Below are 14,260 nucleotides of genomic sequence, written 5' to 3' on the forward strand. Positions count from 1 at the left end.
TTTTATCTCTGCCATTATTGTCTGTTCTCTAACTCTTTGGAGATGAAACAAAAAGTCTGAAGTGCAGGATGTGTCAAGCTCCTGCTGAAAAATACCTGAATCAGGCAGAGTATTCAACCACAAGCTAAATTTGTATAATACCTTTCCCTGAATATTTACCCAGAGAAGACTCAGCTTGACTGTAAGTCAGCATGCACAGGGATGGTAGGGAAACAGGACCTGATCTGAGTTAAGGTATGAGCAATAGAATTTTGGATAACCATGTTTACAGAGGGTACAATGTTGCAAGCTCTCCAGGAGTACTGTTATATGTTCTATGTGTGCACTGAAATATTGACAGATAATAATGAGGTAGGAGCAGAAGAGAAGCCATTAAAAGTAATCCTCTGGCAGTGATTTGTTGGATAATAAATGGAACCAGATGAAAGCAGTCCCACCTGCTAGCTAACAGCAGAGAGAGATGAAGGGACTCTTATGATGCAGTGGCAGTGTCCCTAGCGCTGAGCGAAGAGGCCCGGGTTCAAGGCCTACCTGCTCCAGAAGTGTATCACAATATTTTTGATACAATCTAAAATTGATGATCTGTGAGGAAAAAGAGTGGAGAGGTATTAGATGAGTATGGTGTGGTCACGGTGTCAAAGGCTGAGCCAGGGTGAGGAGAGAGAGCTTACTTTTGTCACAGTGACACAGGATGACATGCCTTTGATAATACTTGTCAAATAATTAGTTTTCAGCATCCGAGAGACTAATATTCGGGCTATGGTCCCTTATTGCACCAATATCTTTATTTTCTGAATGTTCCTGCAGTAATAGCCACACCCACACTCTTTCCTTTCACATTTAAAATCAAGTTTGTGACTTTTAAATGTTCGTTTCAGACACCAACCAGGCACGATGAGACTCCAACCCGTAAAACACTGAACAGCCCGGGCAGAGCCACCCTGCAGCATGGAGCCAAAACACCACAGTCAAGCAGCTCCCCGGGAAACCGGATGGGAACAGCACTGACCCCCACCTCTCACACTTTACCCAGGTCAATCTTGTCTAAGAACTAGTAGCAGACTGTACGTAGGAGAGATGATTTTGTCAGTTTCACTGCCATATCTGACTTAATGTTGAAGTAGGCAATCCTTTTGACTCTTTACAGTAATATACTGAAGACCATTTCTGAAAGATCATTGGCAGCTGGAGCAGTCTTCTAAAGCAGATTCTGGGTCAGTTTGCACGATCTGAACTGAATTGGTTGATTGGCTTAGTTCATAGAGTGTGGACGTTGCACGATTGTTGCACACCCCTAATTGCCCAGAGGGCAGTTTAGAGTCCCCACATTGCTGTGAACCCTGAGTCACTTGTTTCTAGACTGCCATAAGAATGGCGATATTTTTTTTTCTCCTTCTCTACCAGGTGGGGTTTTTTCAACAATTCACAGATCGCCATCAAACCGGCTTTTTATTCTAGATTTTTATTAGATTTAAGCTTTGCCATCTGCCATTCCACAAAATATTACCCGAGGATTGTGTTTCCCTGGTTGACAGAGGGGTGGCACGGTGGCTCAGTGGTCAGTATTGCTGCCTCACAGCACCAGGGACCCAAGTTCAATTCCACCTTCTGGCAACTGTCTGCACAGATTTCCATGCATGGTCCAAAGATGTGCGGGCTATGTGGATTGGCCATGCTAAATTTCCTGTAGTGATGTGTAGATTAGGTGGGTGATGGCGAATGGGTCTGGGTGGGATGCTCTGAGGGTCAGTGTGGACTTATTGAGCTGAAGGGCTGTTTCCACACTGTAGGGATTCTATGATCTACGATTCTAGGTTTTTCTAGTGACGTTGTCAGCACTCCGCCCCCTCTTTCTTAGGATTATTTGGATGGCAGGTTGAAGATTTCAGAGTTGTGGCAGAATTCTTGATTCCTCCTGTCCCAAGACATTTTATAGCTCTGTACTAGAGACTCCAGTGCAGTTTGGGAAGAGATAATATTCAAGTGCTTGGTGAATTGTGTCAGATTGGGCTCTGGGCTTTGTTCTTTTGTATGTTTTTGTAACATACTCCGTCATTTCATCCGTGGAAAGATGTGTTTGGTTTTAAATTCACTATGGTTTAGTTTAGCTCTCTAAGTTGTACACAAGTAATAATAGAGCAATTGTAGGATGTAGTATGTAGGATAAACTGGAAAGGGATGGGCACTCTCCCAATAGAACATTTTGATGTAACACTCATCTCAGCTTACTAATCACCTTATTACTATAGATTAGCTTGCTGGGTTATTTCGGCGGACGTTTAAGATTCACATATAGGTCAGATCACTTAACAATGGTAGATTTTCTTCCCTAAAGGATATTAGTGAACCAGGTCATTTTAAAAACCGAAAGAACTGCAGATGCTGTAAATCAGAAACAAAAATAAAGTTGCTGGAAAAGCTCAGCAGGTTCGGCAGCATCTGTGAAGGGAAAAACGTAGAACATTACAGCACAGTACAGGCCCTTCGGCCCTCTATGTCATGCCGACCTGTCATACCGATCTCGAGCCCATCTAACCTACACTATTCCATGTACGTCCACAGTTAATGTTTCGGCTCTGGTGACCCTTCCTCAGAACTGTGCTGCCAAATCTGCATGAGCTTTTACACCAACTTTGTTTTTGTTCCTGATTTACAGCATCCGCAGTTCTTTCGATTTTTATTTAGTATTTAACTCACTGCCGCATCTCTTCCAGGTTTGTCTACCTTGAAGAAGTTCTGCTCGTCTCTGAAGCAGGATTTCCGTTCCAATCTTTTTCTTCCCCACCAACATTAATTTTGCAGGTCATTTTTAATATTGTCATCAATGATTTAATGGTCACCATTAGACTAAGTTTTAGCTCCATACTTAGGAATTGATTTCAAATATCCCCATCTTATTGCTAGTTCAGTGACATCATGGCTGTGCCACTACCTCACTTATAGCACTGCATCTTAAAGAGGATAGAATGTATCCTTCCAAGGACAGTGTACGTTCACTTATATTAACCTGGGCTCCATGATTTGGATTATGAGGAAAGTTCACCACATCTAGGGATGTATTCCACAGAATAGTGAAGGTCAATGGATGGTTTAGTTGAGTTTTGTGTGGATTTGAAAGGAATTGTTAACCTGAATAAAACCTTTACCTCTGATACCAAATCTTGGATGGAACACGTCTCCTGAAAGATTTTTTGGTTACAAAGTGGGAAATGTTTCTCTCTACAAAGGGTGGTAGAAGATTGGTACCCTCTCTTACAAAAAGCAGTGAATACAAGCTTAGCTCAGCTCAATTCAATGTTGTATTGAGTTTGGGTTGCTAAGCAAGTTAAGTGAAACATAGCCAAAATGTGTGGATAGAGGTCCAATCATGATCAAATCAAGTGAGGAATGGCCTTGACCTCTTCATTGGTTAAACTCTGGTTAGACTTTCTATTCATTAAACTAAAATCTAAAAAGTTGCCACAGACTTAGCAGACCAAAGGACCACTCTCTCGTTAGAGAGAGATGACTGATGTAGTATAACCTGAGAGTCACCGCGCCTCATGTAAGGGGGAAGTTGAGAAGGAAAGTCCTTCATGGTAACCTCAGCCTATGTGGGAATTGAGCTCCTGCTGTTAGGTATCTCTCTGCATCATAAACCAGCCATCCAACCAATTGGGCTAAATCAACCTGTACTGTTTTTCTATCGAAGGAGTGAAAAGAGAAAAAGGATGTTGACTCCAGACCTGGAACTAACCGAGGATTATCCTAAAGAGAATGATTCCTCCAGGTTAGTATGTGCAGGAAAGCTGTAGGGGTGCATTCAGAATTATAATGCAGTTTCAAGGTAAATGGAAGAATCCCGTGTCTAAGTCAAATACTGAAAACTGTGATCCAGTACATTGAGATATAGAAGAGTGCTGAGGTGTTTGCACAGGGAAAGGAGGTGGTATTAACTGGGAGAGGAAGTGGGTCTCATGTGATTGCTGAGTAGATATGGTTATATGAATTTGAGTTTGACCTGTATTTGCAGCAATAACAAGGTGACCAGTGACCCTTCTCGCAAATTCCTGAACAGTTGTCGAGAAAAGCAACTCAACCTGAAGCAGGCAGAGGAGACCAGGAGTTCTGGTAAGTGTTTTGTCTTTTGTAAAAACAAACTTTGAATCACATACTTTCTCCTGTCCTTGCCACAGTTGAAAGATTTGCCAGTTGGAGTTCCTTACTGACTTGTAGTATTGCAGATTAATTTATTATGTATGCAATAGTTCTAATTGCTCAAATGCCCTAACTGCAGGTATCAATGGGTAATGTTGCTACTTGAGTCATAGGCCCTGGGTTCAAGTCTACTTCAACTGCACTGTCTGAGGTGCTGCCTTTTGGTAGAGATGTTTAAACCCTTAACCCTGTCTATCTCCACAGTAGATATAAATGATCACGTAGCCATTATTTGAATACGACTGCAATTGTGGAATCCTAACACAGCAGCACATGAGGAAGCTGTTCAGTCCCTTGATCCTGTGTCACTTCTTTTGCCCCTGTGTCTTGGTCATGTAAACTAGGAGCTGGAGAAAGCTAACCCTATCGCAGGTGGACAAGTCAAATTCCAGACAAGAACCTGGCTTGGTAGATCATTTTAAAATTTGTTTTGGCTTTAACAAGGGGTCTGTTGCTGAAATATAAGAATGCAATGCTGCAGATTTTGCTTTAGTAATGAAATAAAAGTTTATGAGCAAAAGAAATGAAGACAAAATAGGATAAACCAAACCATTTACCTGTAACAAAAATTCAGAAGAGTTTCAAATACACTAATAGTATAATCTCATTAGTCCCAAAATACTCTTTATGAATTAAAAAGAAACCAAACAATTTTTGTATAGTAGCAAAAACACATGCCTATTGCAGTACCTAAAAACACCACTTGAATAATATTCCTACCAGAGTGCCTGTCTCTAAACTTCGGTAAGTGAAGTCACAGTGACTTCAAACTTTTAGATTGAAACTGCGAATATCTTTTTCATGGAGCAGCTGCAGACCTGCTTCAATGTACTCTGCCTTAAGAAATGTATTCAGGGTTTTATCCCAACAAGACATTTTTCCATCCCCTCCCCTGTCTGCTTTCCGGAGAGACCACTCTCTCCGTGACTCCCTTGTTCGCTCCACACTGCCTTCCAACCCCACCACACCCGGCACCTTCCCCTGCAACCGCAGGAAATGCTACACATTTGTCCTCACACCACCTCCCTCACCCCTATCCCAGGCCCCAAGATGACATTCCACATTAAGCAGAGGTTCACCTGCACATCTGCCAATGTGGTATACTGCATCCACTGTACCCGGTGCGGCTTCCTCTACATTGGGGAAACCAAGCGGAGGCTTGGGGACCGCTTTGCAGAACACCTCCGCTCAGTTCGCAACAAACAACTGCACCTCCCAGTCGCAAACCATTTCCACTCCCCCTCCCATTCTCTAGATGACGTGCCCATCATGGGCCTCCTGCACTGCCACAATGATGCCACCCGAAGGTTGCAGGATCAGCAACTCATATTCCGCCTGGGAACCCTGCAGCCATATGGTACCAATGTGGACTTCACCAGTTTCAAAATCTCCCCTTCCCCTACTGCATCCCTAAACCAGCCCAGTTCGTCCCCTCCCCCCACTGCACCACACAACCAGCCCAGCTCTTCCCCCCCCACCCACTGCATCCCAAAACCAGTCCAACCTGTCTCTGCCTCCCTAACCGGTTCTTCCTCTCACCCATCCCTTCCTCCCACCCCAAGCCGCACCCCCCGCTACCTACTAACCTCATTCCACCTCCTTGACCTGTCCGTCTTCCCTGGACTGACCTATCCCCTCCCTACCTCCCCACCTATACTCTCTCCACCTATCTTCTCTACTCTCCATCTTCGGTCCGCCTCCCCCTCTCTCCCCATTTATTCCAGTTCCCTCTCCCCATCCCCCTCTCTGATGAAGGGTCTAGGCCCGAAACGTCAGCTTTTGTGCTCCTGAGATGCTGCTTGGCCTGCTGTGTTCATCCAGCCTCACATTTTATTATCTTTTATCCCAACACTTCTGGTTTGTGACTGTCACAAACTGTTTACTGTAAGGTTCGCTATATATTCTTGCATCCAATTCCAAAGTCAAATTGTGCTGTAAGACCCCCAAAGCAACAGTGATTCTGCTTTTATAAAAATTGTTCCAGAAGTTGTGAGCTACTTGAGACCCCATTGTTTATCTTGCTGGATTGCAAAAGTTCTAAAAGTCCCTCGGTGGTGCACAAAACCAATTTTCTCTTAAGTCAGGACACTCAAACTATTTTACAAAAAATCGCCGTTGCTACAGAGATATTTCCAGACTAATTCTTTAATTCAGATACACAGAAAGCCCATCAGTTGCTAACTCAAAATTCAGATACCCAAGCCTAAACAAAATAGCATTAAAATAGAAATATAAATCCTGCAATTACATTACAACTTTCATGTCCATCTGTTGTTTTTAAATATTACATGTATTAGATGCAAAGACTTTCCTAGTCTTATCTGTTGATTGACTCCTCTGTTCATAGTGCTTCCTTTTTGTCACTTCTCTTCTTACTGTCTTAACTACTTGATTTACCACATCTTTGCAAATTTGATCCTTTGCCCTCCACTGTTTGGTTTAAAATCCTCTCTACTTCCCTAGTTATTCAGTTTTCAGGAGCATTAGCCTCATTCATCTCTCTGATTTGCACATGGCAGGTAATAGTGCAGAAAATAGGATCTTTGGAGGTCCTGTTTAGTTTGGTGCCTAGCTCCTTATACTGACATCGCAGAATCTCCTTGTTTGTCTTGCTATGAGGTTAGTACCTACATGGGCCATAATGACTGGATCCTTCCCCGTTCTCCCCTCCGCCCAAAAAAAATTGCAAGTCCCTCTCTCAACCTCTCCAACTCTCTAATTGACCTCACTATACAGTCCCCTAGCTACTGCTATTGTGTTCTTCCTTACTCCCTCCTCTACTGGCTTTCTAAACCACAGTGGCATTGTTACTGTCATCGAGACAAGCTGAAAGAACCTCAGATCTTTTGGGTAATTGCAAACGTTGAGGCGCCTGCCCTCTCCGTTCCTTTCTTTGCCTCATGTAGTAATACTCAGATTTAATACCCAAGCATCGATCGAAATCAGAAGGCCCAACTCTTAAGAAATGTAGCTGCCTCCTGATACAAAGAATCCAATTTAACTTTGCCCATCCCTAACAGGTTGCAGTTTTTGTTGTGGAACTGCAGCTCATGATCTCTGAGCCGAAGCTGCCCAACCTTCAAACTCTTGGTGCAAGTGTGTCTGAGAACTCTCACGTGCTGCAACCATTTCACATCACTTGTCCTGCCATCTTTAATACGTTCTAGTTAACTATGTAATTACTTTATTCCGTTTTATGTTTGGTATGTTGGTTTGTTTTATTAATCTTGCCATCAGACTGAAACACAATTTCCAAGGCCGAAGTGTTTAGGAAAAGTTACAGAACCTGTCATGCCTTTCCTCCCCTGAATTATCTTAATTGTATAATCCCAGCATTCTATTGTAATTCACATGTAGCTTGCTAGTTTTACATGCTCCAATGTCAAGCTTATGTGATTGACTTCATGTGGATTCAATTTCAGCTGCTGCTTAATACAGGTGTGCTTTTACTGGAGCCCTTGTTCAAACTCTGCATAAGGCTGTCAGCTATAGAATTTAAATTGGGCTAACTACAACCAGATCTGTACAATCTAAAAGTTTTGGTTTTCTTGCACAGCATCAACATGCAGTTGATCCTATTTATCCCTTCAATAATATTTCAAAGAGATTATAGAACATAGAACAGTACAGCACAGAACAGGCCCTTCAGCCCACGATGTTGTGCCGACCATTGATCCTCATGTATGCACCCTCAAATTTCTGTGACCATATGCATGTCCAGCCGTCTCTTAAATGTCCCCAATGACCTTGCTTCCACAACTGCTGCTGGCAACGCATTCCATGCCCTCACAACTCTCTGTGTAAAGAACCCGCCTCTGACATCCCCTCTATACTTTCCTCCAACCAGCTTAAAACTATGACCCCTCGTGTTAGCCATTTTTGCCCTGGGAAATAGTCTCTGGCTATCAACTCTATCTATGCCTCTCATTATCTTGTATACCTCAATTAGGTCCCCTCTCCTCCTCCTTTTCTCCAATGAGAAAAGTCCAAGCTCAGTCAACCTCACTTCATAAGCCCTCCAGTCCGGGCAGCATCCTGGTAAGCCATTATGTAGTCATTTATTTTCTTACAGTTATCTTGCAGTGCAGGCTGGTTTCGCTGGTTTCTCTGTTGCCCTGAGGCCACAACTTCAAAGTGGTATTGACTGAAAAACACTGCAGAACATTCTGAGGGTGTTAAAATTGCTATATAAATGTCATGCAGCATGAAGAAGGGTTAATTCTGCTTACAGATACTCACCTTCTAATTATCACAAGATTGTCAGATAAGGCACAATGTTAAATAGTTTTCACATGGAGAGCAGTCTCTCTGGATCCCTAGTCACCTCTTGGGTTCTAGGTTGTATGCACAAGAATGTAAAAAGTCAGGTTATAGTCAAACAGGTTTATTTGAAATGGCAAACTTTCAGTACACTGCTCTTTCGTCAGATGAAGTAAAGGCACCTGGTAACGTAAAGGCACCTGGCAAAGGAGCAGCACTCTGAAAGCTTGTAATTTAAAATAAACAGGAACAGAAGTAGAATATTTAGCTCCTAGAGCCTGTTCCACTATTCACAAGATCATGGCTGACCTGAGGCCTAACTTCATATACATTAACACTTCTGCATAACAAAAATTCACCTATTTCAAATTTAAAACCAGCAATGATCTAGCATCCACAGTTCTGAAGAAAGATCACTGAACATGAAATAATAACTCTGCTTGTTTCCAAAGATGAGGGTCTGAAGAAATTTCACTTTTCGTTTCAGATTTCCAGCATCTGTAGTTCTTTGTTTTATTTAAGCATGCACTGCCATTTGTCGAAGGGAGTTCCAAACTTCTGTCACCCTTTGCAAGTAGATGGAGGCATACTGGACTGATTCCTGGGTTGGTGGGATTGTCCTTTGAAGAGACATTGTAACAACAGTGTCTGTATTCTCTAGAGTTTGGAAGAATGAGAGGTGTCCTAATTAAAACATGCAAAATTCTTACTAGACATGACAGGGTGGATGCACGTTTCCAGTAGGTTAGTTCTGGAGAAGAGTCACTGGACCTGAAATGTTAATTCTACTTTCTCTCCCACATGCTGCCAGACTGCTGAGCTTCTCCAACATTTTGATTTTGTTCCATTGGTTTAGGAATGGGGGGGTTGGGGTTTGAACCATGAAGCACAGCTTCAAAATAAGGCGCAATCTATTTAAAACTGGCATGAGCTGAAATATCATTGAGTATATTCAAGATACCAATCAATACATTTCGAGATATGAAAGACATCAAGCGATATATGGGTAGTATGGGGAAAATAGTGCTGAGGCAGATAATAGGCTCGAAAGGCTGAATGGTTGTCTCCTATGTTTCTATGCTACATTGGGCTGTCGGACTCTAGCATTGTGTTGCTTCAACATCTTCAACTCTTTGCAGGTACAATGCCACTGCAGTGCTTTTACGGAAGCAGAGCCTCGTCTAAGGATTACTCTGCAGGAAATTTGTTTTTGGACAGGTAAATACGGGCCATAGGTTTGCTGAGACTTAACACCCACTTGGTGGCAAGAAAGGCCTCAATTTGCCCAATTGTCATTACGAATCTTGAAGTAGGTTTTGTGGGGAAAGAGAGAGAGAGTGCGTGTGTGACTGTGAGGTGGGGGGGGGGTGGGGAGAGAGAGAGAGAGAGAGAGAGAGAGAGAGAGAGAGAGAGAGGTACAGCAGTTAAAATCAGGGACAAGAAAGTAGCCAGGATGGTAGGAGTCAAAATATCCAAGGACATTGCAGGGCTGGAGGAGATGAAGGTAGAATGGGAAAGGCCCTGGAAGATTTGGGAGTTAGGTTGATACATGAAGAAGTGAACAGAAGTAAAATACTAGTAAATGCTTTCCTAAGATGAAGCCGCAATATAAATGCAAGTTGCTGATGGGGTGAGCTTAAGCAATTTGATCAGGTGAAGGTGCATATAAAGCATATGTCAGTACAAACCTGTTGAGCTGATTTACTTGTTTCCTGTGAATTTGATGCATTTAATCATTCTCCTCACTTTTGACAGGTCCAGCCTGTCAGGCCAGACTCCCTCGGCTAAAAGGAATTTGGGATTTTTACCTCAGCCCTCCCCTCAGTCCGTGAAGAAACTGCGTGCCAATCAGGATTACACTGGCTGGAACAGACCCCGAGTGCCTCATGCCACACAGCTTCCACAGCAGCTCCAGGGGTAAGAAACCAATGGGCCATTTTCATTGGGTCAAGACTATACAATCGCCCGCCCCTGCCTGTTGACCTCTATTTAGAGACAGTCCTTGGGGGCTCTCACTTTTTGCTAAAGTCTGGCTATCGATATGATGATCTCTTTCAGCTACTAGAAACAAGCAACTGACCAAAGTTTAATTAGTAGAATTGAAGGTTTTTATTCCACATTATCTAGTCCTGCAGACAAAGGATGCTTGACAGTCATTTTAAACTGACTACATTGAGAAAGAGAACGCATTGCTTGCAGATACCGACACTTACCAACAGGTGGCATTAGACCCGACCCCACAACTAGAGAACCAAGTCACAGCCTTACTCAAAAAACTTCAAAAATCTGGAGAATTAAACAAGAGAGACTTCCAAAAAATGAAACCAGATGGATCCAACACACCACACTTCTACAGACTACCCAAAATTCACAAATTAGGAGCCTCCCTCAGACCCAGTGTCGCTACCTGGAACACCAATGTACAGATTAGCCAAGGAACCACACCAAAGACTAAAACACCTAGTAGAAGACTCACGCCACTCCATTCGCTCCACCCAAGAATTCCTGAACACCATCAAAGACACCAAGATAGAAGAGGATGAAATAATGGTCTCCTTTGACGTAACAGGCCTGTTCACATCCATCAACATCAACCTGGCCAAAGAAACACTGACTACACTATTAGAAGAACCAAAGACACATCCACCAGACACCACCAACCTCATCAGCAAGGACAACATCATCAAGCTAGTGGACCTATGCCTCACCACCCACTTCACTTTCAATAACAAAACCTACAGACAAACCAACGGTACACCCATGGGATCTCCGATATCAGGGTTCTTAGCAGAGACAGTAATGCAGAGACTCGAACAAACAGCTCTGCCAACCATCCAACCCAAACTTTGGGTCCGCTATGTGGATAACACCTTTGTCATCACTAAACAAAACAAATTAGAGGAAACATTCAAGACCATCAATAATACCCCTTACTGGCATAACATTCACAAAAGAGGAGGAAAGCAATAACAAACTGCCATTCCTAGATGTCACAGTAGAGCGAACAGTCAATGGGGAACTTCAAACCAGCGTCTACAGGAAAACAACACATACGGACCAAATACTGAACTACAGGAGCAACCATCCCAACACCCACAAACGAAACTGCATTAGAACATTATTTCAACGAGCCACCACATACTGCAGCACAGGAACTACGCGGAGCAAAAGAAAATCACCTATACAGCATATTCAAAAAGAATGGGTACCCAATGAACACAGTCCGCCGATTCCTCAGCAACAAACCCAAACAAACAGACAAAACGGGCTCAGAAACCATAACCACGCTCCCCTACATCAAAGACATTTCGGAAATGACTGCCAGACTACTCGGACCTCTTGGCATCACGGTAGCCCACAAACCCACCAACACACTAAAACAGCAACTAATGAACTGAAAAGACCCTATACAGACAACAAGCAAAACGAACGTCAGCTACAAAATACCTTGCAAGAACTGTGACAAACACTACATTGGACAAACTGGCAGAAAGCTAGCCACCAGGATACATGAACATCAACTAGCCACAAAACGACATGACCCACTATCACTAGTATCCTTACATACAGATGAGGAAGGACACCACTTTGATTGGGACAACACATCCATCCTACGACAAGCCAAACAGAGACACGCACGAGAATTCCTAGAAGCATGGCATTCCAACCGGAATGCCATCAACAAACACATTGATTTGGAGCCCATCTACCACCCTGTGAGAAAAAGAACAGGAAATAACATCACTAACTCAAGGAAACCTAAACACATAAATAGAAAACGGGACATAAAACCAGCGCTTCACCAGAGGCTCACTGATGATGTTACCTAGAATGGTGACGAAACGTCTGAAAACGGATCTTCCAGCTCAGCGAGCAAACTTACATCCATTATCTAGTCCATTAGGTTTACTCTGGGTATTAATAAGCCAAGGCAGTTCTAACAAGAAAATATATCCAATTTTTAAAATTTAAAGCAAAGTACACTGGGAAAAAAATATCAGAACTCCTACCCATACAATCACAAATGAACCCATGTACATGGATTTGTCTGAGGATCAGACTGAAATGGGTGATCAGCCCATTTAACCCAGTCTCCAGTTAATGGTCAGATCCCTCCTCCTGCACCAACTAAGTATAGTCTGAGGCAAGTTTTCTTTATGCCTTTTTTTCAATAGAGAAGTTTTGCATTCACACTTTTACACTGTCCAATATCCAGCGTATGATCAGTTTGACCCCTGGCAAATTATGCCTAGTTTGATTAATTGCTTATTAAGATGTATTTGCCTCTCCCTGGAAAGAGTATTTTCTCTTGGACCCTTTTAACAACATTAACTGACCAACTTTTTCAGGCTGTTCATATCAGCGTATCTCCTTGCAGCTTTTATGTTGTTCACTCAACTGTATGATGATTATGTAGGACAATTTTGTGACAATCATTAATTAACAGGTAAATATTCCATATCTGATTTGTGTTATACATAAAATGCAATCCTGTATGGAATCACATCTGATTCATTGCCTGTTTTAAGCTGAACATCAGCTTTCCTGGGTTACTGTGACAGTTCAGTGCATTATTCTGAGTAATCCGTTTGGCAACATTCCCCTATCTTCTCCTTTTATACCACTGCACAATTTCTCCAATCAGTACATCTAACTGAAGTCCCTCATCCTTGGAATTATTCACGTAAATCATTACTGCACCCTCTAACACTTCCATATTCTTCCCACAGTACCGTTTAGGATTCAATACTCAGTTTCATTTTATGTTTGTGCCCTCTATTTATTCACACTCCCTATTGGACTGAATTGTGTCAATGCCTCCTGCATCCTGCTATTGTTTAGCTTTCTCTCATGGCCCTTTTAATGGGATCTGTTTCCTCTGGACTGTAGGTTTTCCAACCTTGGCAATACCTGCTATATGAATGCCATTCTGCAGTCTTTGTTTTCAATTCAATCTTTGGCAACTGACCTGCTGAAGCAAGGCATCCCGTGGAAGAAAATTCCAGCAAATGCTTTGCTCAAGTAAGTATTTTGTGAGAAAAATTAAAGCTTTGCAAAGTCTCGACAATCTATGCTAGTTCATTTTATTTCACCAAGTTTTCTTTTGCATGTACAAGTATCAATAAAATAAACACAGGTCACTGGGCCAGGGTGTAGCACTGATTCCAAGTAATGTACAGTCTATGTTTAATAGGGACCTATGTACTTGAAGTGAGGGATGGTTGGGAGTTAAGATGAGTGACCCCACTCTCTCTGATTGGGTGAAGGAAAGCAGTAAGTGGGAACACTAATTGGTAAGGTAAGGATGCTAGTCAAGCCTATTTGATAGGTGGGAAGGGAGGGGTTGTGCAGCAGTGGTTAGAGGGCCCTGTCTGTTGGAGGCTGAGGAAATGGCTTTTTGCTGATGTGGATTGTTGCCTCCAAGATTGTGATTTGCATGCAGCTGATAGTTTTTTTTTGTAACTTTCTCTCCTTCGTGCCCAAGCTAATTGTATATTCTCTGGTAGTAGTTCATTATAGGCAGGGAGCTTTCTTAGAAGTGCTTCCTTGTTTTATCTAATTCTTTGGGAGACCAAGTGTAGGTGCGGAAGGATCACCTCTCATCCTCTTGTATTGACTACTTGCAGACGGTTTGCCCATCTCCTGATCAAGAAGGATAATTGCAGCCCAGAGGTGAAGAAAGAGCTGCTGAAGAGAGTGAAGAATGCCATCTCTACCACTGCTGAAAGATTCTCTGGATACGTGCAGAACGTAAGGGTCTTGACTGTCAGGACTGATGGGTGGGTGGACAGTGGTGACTTTT

The 14,260-nt window shown here is 42.7% G+C and overlaps 1 protein-coding gene across 5 annotated transcripts in view; it reads left to right on the forward strand.

Annotated features, from left to right (window-relative positions):
- The window catches only part of usp37 (ubiquitin specific peptidase 37), a 55,038-nt gene that overhangs the window by 16,150 nt on the left and 24,628 nt on the right, over nt 1-14,260 (forward strand). For 4 of the 5 annotated variants that reach the window (XM_059647583.1, XM_059647582.1, XM_059647585.1 and 1 more), the window contains 7 exons: nt 879-1,033; nt 3,692-3,769; nt 4,013-4,110; nt 9,597-9,675; nt 10,213-10,374; nt 13,348-13,479; nt 14,085-14,208. In XM_059647583.1, coding sequence (XP_059503566.1) covers nt 879-1,033; nt 3,692-3,769; nt 4,013-4,110; nt 9,597-9,675; nt 10,213-10,374; nt 13,348-13,479; nt 14,085-14,208 — 828 coding nt within the window. The remainder of the gene's footprint in view (nt 1-878; nt 1,034-3,691; nt 3,770-4,012; nt 4,111-9,596; nt 9,676-10,212; nt 10,375-13,347; nt 13,480-14,084; nt 14,209-14,260) is intronic. The other variant, XM_059647584.1, reaches the window with a different exon arrangement.

The sequence above is a fragment of the Stegostoma tigrinum genome, chromosome 7 (assembly GCF_030684315.1).
Source record: "Stegostoma tigrinum isolate sSteTig4 chromosome 7, sSteTig4.hap1, whole genome shotgun sequence".
NCBI classification, from domain to species: Eukaryota; Metazoa; Chordata; class Chondrichthyes; order Orectolobiformes; family Stegostomatidae; genus Stegostoma; species Stegostoma tigrinum.